The following is a 6,000-nucleotide window of genomic DNA, read 5'->3' on the forward strand; positions in this document are numbered from 1 at the left end:
TTTTGGACAGTTCGATTCAATAAACCGGTTGAAAAAAACGGTTCACCGGTTCTTTTGCGCTCGACATAATGGCATAATTGGCAATGATTGCTCTTGATTCAAGCCTTCGGTTTACCTGCGTTCATAACATTAGCACAGAATCAGTTCAGAGTCAATCACCAAAAGAACCAGTTCGGTTAAAATGCTCTGTGTGTCAGTCTGCTTCACGCTGAATCACACAACACATGCGCAGAATCATCAGCTCCTCTGTTCACAGAAACGGTTCTTGACTCGAGATTGAATCAATCTTTTGTTCGTTATCTGGCTCGGCTCGGTGTTCATCTTCAGTTCTCTCTTCACAGCAATTCAGTCAGTGTACTGTTTGAGTGCATGCATTCAGGGATATTGGTTTGTTTTAACTAAGAGGGAGTGTCAGCCACATTAAAAAAGTTAACAGCTTAAGTCATTTGTGGATTAATGCGTATTTGAGATGCGAACCGTTTAAAACGATTCAGTTCGATTTGGTGAACTAGTTCAAAAAGATCTGGTTACATCGAATGACACATTCGCGAACCGGACAACAAGCAACAAGCTGCTGTGTTTTGAACCCTCTCACAACAGACATGGAAGAGTAGACAGTGATGAATAAAGTCGTAGTTTTTTTGATGCTTCAAAAAATTCTAACTGACCCTCTGATGTCACATGGACTACTTTGATTATGTTTTTATTACCTTTCTGGACATGGACAGTAGTATACCGTACACAGTTTCAATGGAGGGACTGAGAGCTCTCGGACTAAATCTAAAATATCTTAAACTGTGTTCCGAAGATGAATGGAGGTCTCACGGGTTTGGAACGACATGAGGGTGAGTTAATAATTACATAATTTGGGTTTTTGGGTGAACTAACCCTTTAACACTGACAAAATTGAAGTCACTATTTACTGAAAATTGTAATATTCACATGAGCTATTAAAAAAACGCAGTTTTCTTATTCTCTTATTTTCTTTTTTTTCTTTCTTTTTTTATCCACAGAACCTTTTTCCACTGCAAAGAACATTTGGTGCAATGGAAAGATTGGAGTTTTTCATGGAACTAGTTGATGGCAATAACTAAAGTAAGCAGAAATCATGTCCAATTTGTAAATGAATCATTCTTTTGATTAAGATCTTTTTGATTAATCATTTGATCTATTTTACAAAACCAATCTAACCTTTTTGTGAGTCAAGTTCTAACTGAAGCCATCTGAAACTATGGAGTACATCACAAGTTGCATTGACTACTTTTAGATTTTAGGCATTTGAAAGCTAAAATCCTCATTCATTGTAAATGCGTGGAAAATACCCTTAAGTGCATTATTAAAATGTCTGCTTTTGTGTTCCACGGAAGAGAGAAAACCATGCCCGTTTGGAACAAGATGAGGATGGAGTAAACGAAGGCAAAGTTTTTATTGTCACTACTCCTTTAAAGATGAATTCTGCCTGTAGTATGACAGGGAATTAACGTATGAAGAAACTGAACAGTTCTATTGTTAGGATTACATTCATTTGTTGTCACACATATGTTGTCACACATCAGACCCTATATGTAACAATAAAAGAAAAGAGAAGGAAATGAAGTGTGACTCAAAGTGACAGCTATGGGTTGTCAGATTGCATTTATGTCTGAGCTACATGTTGTTTTCCATTATATGAACACCCATGCAACAGCACAGTATTGTGGGTAGACATACAAAACTAAGCTTACTCCCTCCATCCTGCGAACACATACAGTACAACTAAACAATGTGAGCACAGAATTGTTTAAGACTGCACAACAATGCCACCTTCACCTCATACACACTTATACAACATCTCACATCCAACTATTTAAAGTGTTAAATGCTCTGAGTGCTTATGCTCAAGAGAGCCTCCCCGTTTGAGAATGTATGTACAAGGCGTTGAAGGAGCTCAGGTTGCAGATCTGTTGTTCTCATTTGCATTTTGTCTTCTAAATATATTTAAACAAGTACTTCTATTTTCCAAAACACATACTGACAATGTCAGGCCTTAAAAAAAAGGTGTTTCTTGTTAAGTGTCACATGATGCTTGTTTTTGTTATGCTTATCAAAATACTGCTCTGTATTTTAACACCTGTATGTCTTAAAACACTACAGACTGCAACCTCTGCACTTCATGTCGCAGAATATACTAGGAAGCCTCAAGGGAGGGAATGAGATTTTGGGAAGAAAACAATGTTTGATAATGGTGGGGAATTATGTTGTTGTCAACACCTCCTGTCTCGTCACAAACTTTGTAAGACGCGCGCAATGAGAAATATTTATGGAGCTAGCATCATTCTGGTGATGTGTCACAGCACAGGTGCTTACAAAACAGAATATGCAACTTGCAAAAGATATTAATAACTGTGCAGATGTCATCGTATGCACCTTTTAGGTTGTGGTGACAGTCTGACTGCTGTGTTACAACTGTGTTACTTGTGAGTACTTGTGAGTTCACATGCTCTTTTACTGCATAAAGGTTGTCAAATGTGGCTTTCACTTTCATGTCATTCCAAACACAACAAAGTTACATAAAAAAATAAAATAAATTAACTAAAAGCCATTAACTATATTTATCAGAATGAACAACATTAACATTATTTATCAGTTATTTATAATTTACATACAGTAAGCAATTTTTAAGCTTCAAATAGTCTATGACTTCAGTCTATGTTCAATATCTTTCAAGTCTTCTAAACCCACACAGTAGGTTTTTTTTTTTTTTTTTTTTTTTTGTGAGGAAAAACTGAAATATAACATTATTCACTGATAACCTTTGTTCCAACCCAATAACTTTGAGATACACAATAGAACTTCTTTGTGACATCTGGAAACTTGGCACAGAAACTTCATTTGAGTTCTTGTGTATCATGTTTGACCAATAATTCAGAACTTTAGGGGAGAAAAGTATGGAAAAGTACAAAGAGTGTTGCTAAAGAACCATTTCCATCTGGATTTGGAGAAATATGAGGGCAGGTAAAAGGTTTTTGGCCTACATTTTTACTTTACTATAGGAGCTCCATTTCGGGTTAAAATTCAGTTTGCTTCAGTACATCACAACTGGTAGATTCTGCCAACAGAAAGTTGGTTAAAACTGAAAACTCCAGAGCAACAATGCAGATACAGTGTTTTTGATCAGCAATTTGTATCCATTTAATCTGATTATTTAACAGTTCTTACGTCGTTCTTGAAAATGCATGGTTTAAATAAGTTCAAGGATAGCTTATACAACTGTTTCATCAGGTGAGCCAAAGTCACTCTTGCCTTGATGTTGACTCAGTGTAACATAAACTTGTACAGTAGGATATCCCAAACATCATCAAACAAAGCATAAAACCTCTGGCCATAATAACAGTTTTGAAAGAATGCAATACAGTAGAAGAGACAGGCCTGCAGTACTCTCTGCTGTGTGTTAGCAGAAGCCCAACACAGTTCAATAAGTGCTCATCGTCACCATGTCGTCATCGCTGTCAATGGAAAATGCAATGCAGAACACTTAATGATGCTACACATCCAGTGTGTTTCTGTTGCTACAGTTCATAGAGTAAACTAACAGTATGACTCATTTTAACCGCCATCTTCTATTATTTTCTTCATCTTATTTTCATCTTTTGAAAGTTTAATGCTCGTTTGTAAGCCTGTAGCCCATGTTCAGCTTAACACAAATTAATAGGCTAAACATTCAAGGACATAATCCATTAGAACAAATGCTGCCTTAAAACACAGAGCCAATATATAAACAAAGCTTTCAAGTTCCTGCAAACTCACAATTCTGTGTTTCTGAGCACCAAATGTGTAAGCAGTCTAAAAAGTAAAAGTTATTTCCAAACTCCGGACTCCAGTCAATACTTTGATTATTTACTAGGATTAAATATGGGATTTTTACGTGAACGGCAATGAATGAGACATGAGGCATATGGAAAGTGTTACCTTCTGGTCCACGATGGAGCATGCCATCTCTCGGACCTGCGCCAGGCTGAACTCGCCGGAGTCCAGCAGCACGGGTTCCCGACTCAAACCGATCTGGATTTGGAAGGAAATGCCTTGCGACCCCGGGAGGGGGCTCGGCGGCCGGATCACCGGAGGCACGCTCATATGAATCCCCTGGTGTCAACACACAAGCACGCCTGGACAGCGATCAGATCGGGCTGTTGGATCGAGTTCACACACCGGTTGCGCAAACTGAGGCAAAACTTCAGATCCCTCAAATCGTTCAGAGGGTAAACAGACGAAAAAGGCGAATTTCAAGCAAAAACGCTGGCACGGAAATGCAAAGAGTTATTTGGACATTGAGAGGCGATGATGATGATGATGGAGATATAGACGTCAGATATGTTTAATGTTGGGCTCTGATCAGACACCGCCTCCTGGCTGCTTCCTTCATCACGGAGGCTCAGATGCTGCAGCAATGGCGAACGGGGATCTGAAAGTCAAAGTTTCTGTGCTGTGGATTCATTCTTGACACTCTGAAACATAGATTTAACAAAAAATAGTTTACAGGTAATATAGAGTAGAGTCGGTAGCCTGACAAAAAAATTGCCATGGTAACCATAGTCACGGGCAAAGTGCTTCCGCAAAGCCATATAGAGCATCCTTCGAATGTGAAGTTTTTAGAACATAACGGATGTGTCTAATGCCACGTTCGATTGTAGTTTAAATCAACTAGATTTGTACGATTTATTTTTCTTTCTTTTTTTTTCTAAGAATGTTGCTGTTTGGTTGCTAGGGGGTTACTAGGATGTTGTTGTTTACCTGCCCACGTTCAACTTGAGGGACCTCTGTCAATAATGTAAGTTTATGGGACGTTTTAGTCCAGACCAAAAATAATAAAATAAAATGATTCCTCGCAAATTCTAAATTATTCTGATTTGCTGCTCAGTTATTATTGGTGTTATTAGACTAATAATGGTTCTTTTAATTATCGATTTTTTTCTCCTTAATATTTATAATATTTAAAATATGTATGCATGTAGATATTTACATTATGTTATAAATGTTTTACTGTCACTTTTGACTAATTTAATGCATTTTTGCTGAATAAAAGCACCCGTTTCTATTTAACCACACACACCCCATACCCCAAACATCTGAGAGGTTTTTCAGAAATATTAAACAGCATAATTATATTCAACATTGACAGTTATTATAAATGTTTCTTGAGCACCAAATCGGTATTTAAATGATTTCTGAAGGATCATGTGACACTGAAGACTGGAGTAATGGCTGCTGGAAATTCAGTTTGCCTTTACAGTGATAAACTGCATTTTTAAACATATTACAATAGAAAACAGTTATTTAAAATTTTAGTAGTATTTCACAATATAAGTGTTTTTACTCTGTTTCTGAGCATATAAATACATAAATGCACCTTTGATGAGCATAAGGGAATTGATTCCAAACTTTTTACAATACTATATATGTTTTACTCTGGATCAAAAAACCAGTCATAAGGGTTGAATATCTGAAATTGAGATTTATACATCAGAAAGCTAAATAAATACGCTTTCCATTAATGTATGGTTTGTTAGGATAGGGCATTATGTGGCTAAGATAAAACTATTTGAAAATCTGGAATCTGAGGTTCCAAAAAAAATCTAAATATTGAAAAAAAATCACCTTTAAAGTTGTTTAAATGAAGTTCTTAGCAATGCATATTACTAATCAAAATTAAGTTTTGATATATTTACTGTAGGATATGTACAAAATATCTTCATGGAACATTATCTTTCTTATTATCCTAAGGATTTTTGGCATGAATGAAAAATCTATAGTTTTGAACCATAGAATGTATTGTTAGCTATTGCTACAATATATACCTGTGCTACTTATGACTGGTTTTGTGGTCCAGGGTTACACTTATATATGTGTGTGTGTGTGTGTGTGTGTGTATAATGTATATATATATATATATATATATATATATATATATATATATATATATATATATATATATATATATATATATATATATATATATATAGT

The 6,000-nt window shown here is 35.9% G+C and overlaps 1 protein-coding gene across 2 annotated transcripts in view; it reads right to left on the reverse strand.

The window, feature by feature from the left end:
* Positions 1-4,635, reverse strand: part of prkd1 (protein kinase D1) — a 35,769-nt gene extending 31,134 nt beyond the window's left edge. For both annotated transcript variants that reach the window (XM_052580778.1, XM_052580777.1), the window contains exon 1: positions 3,949-4,635. In XM_052580778.1, the coding sequence (XP_052436738.1) occupies positions 3,949-4,113 (165 nt within the window). In that variant the 5' untranslated portion in view covers positions 4,114-4,635. The remainder of the gene's footprint in view (positions 1-3,948) is intronic.
* Between the last annotated feature and the right edge of the window lie 1,365 nt (positions 4,636-6,000).

This window comes from Carassius gibelio, chromosome B17, assembly GCF_023724105.1.
Source record: "Carassius gibelio isolate Cgi1373 ecotype wild population from Czech Republic chromosome B17, carGib1.2-hapl.c, whole genome shotgun sequence".
Classification (NCBI taxonomy): Eukaryota; Metazoa; Chordata; class Actinopteri; order Cypriniformes; family Cyprinidae; genus Carassius; species Carassius gibelio.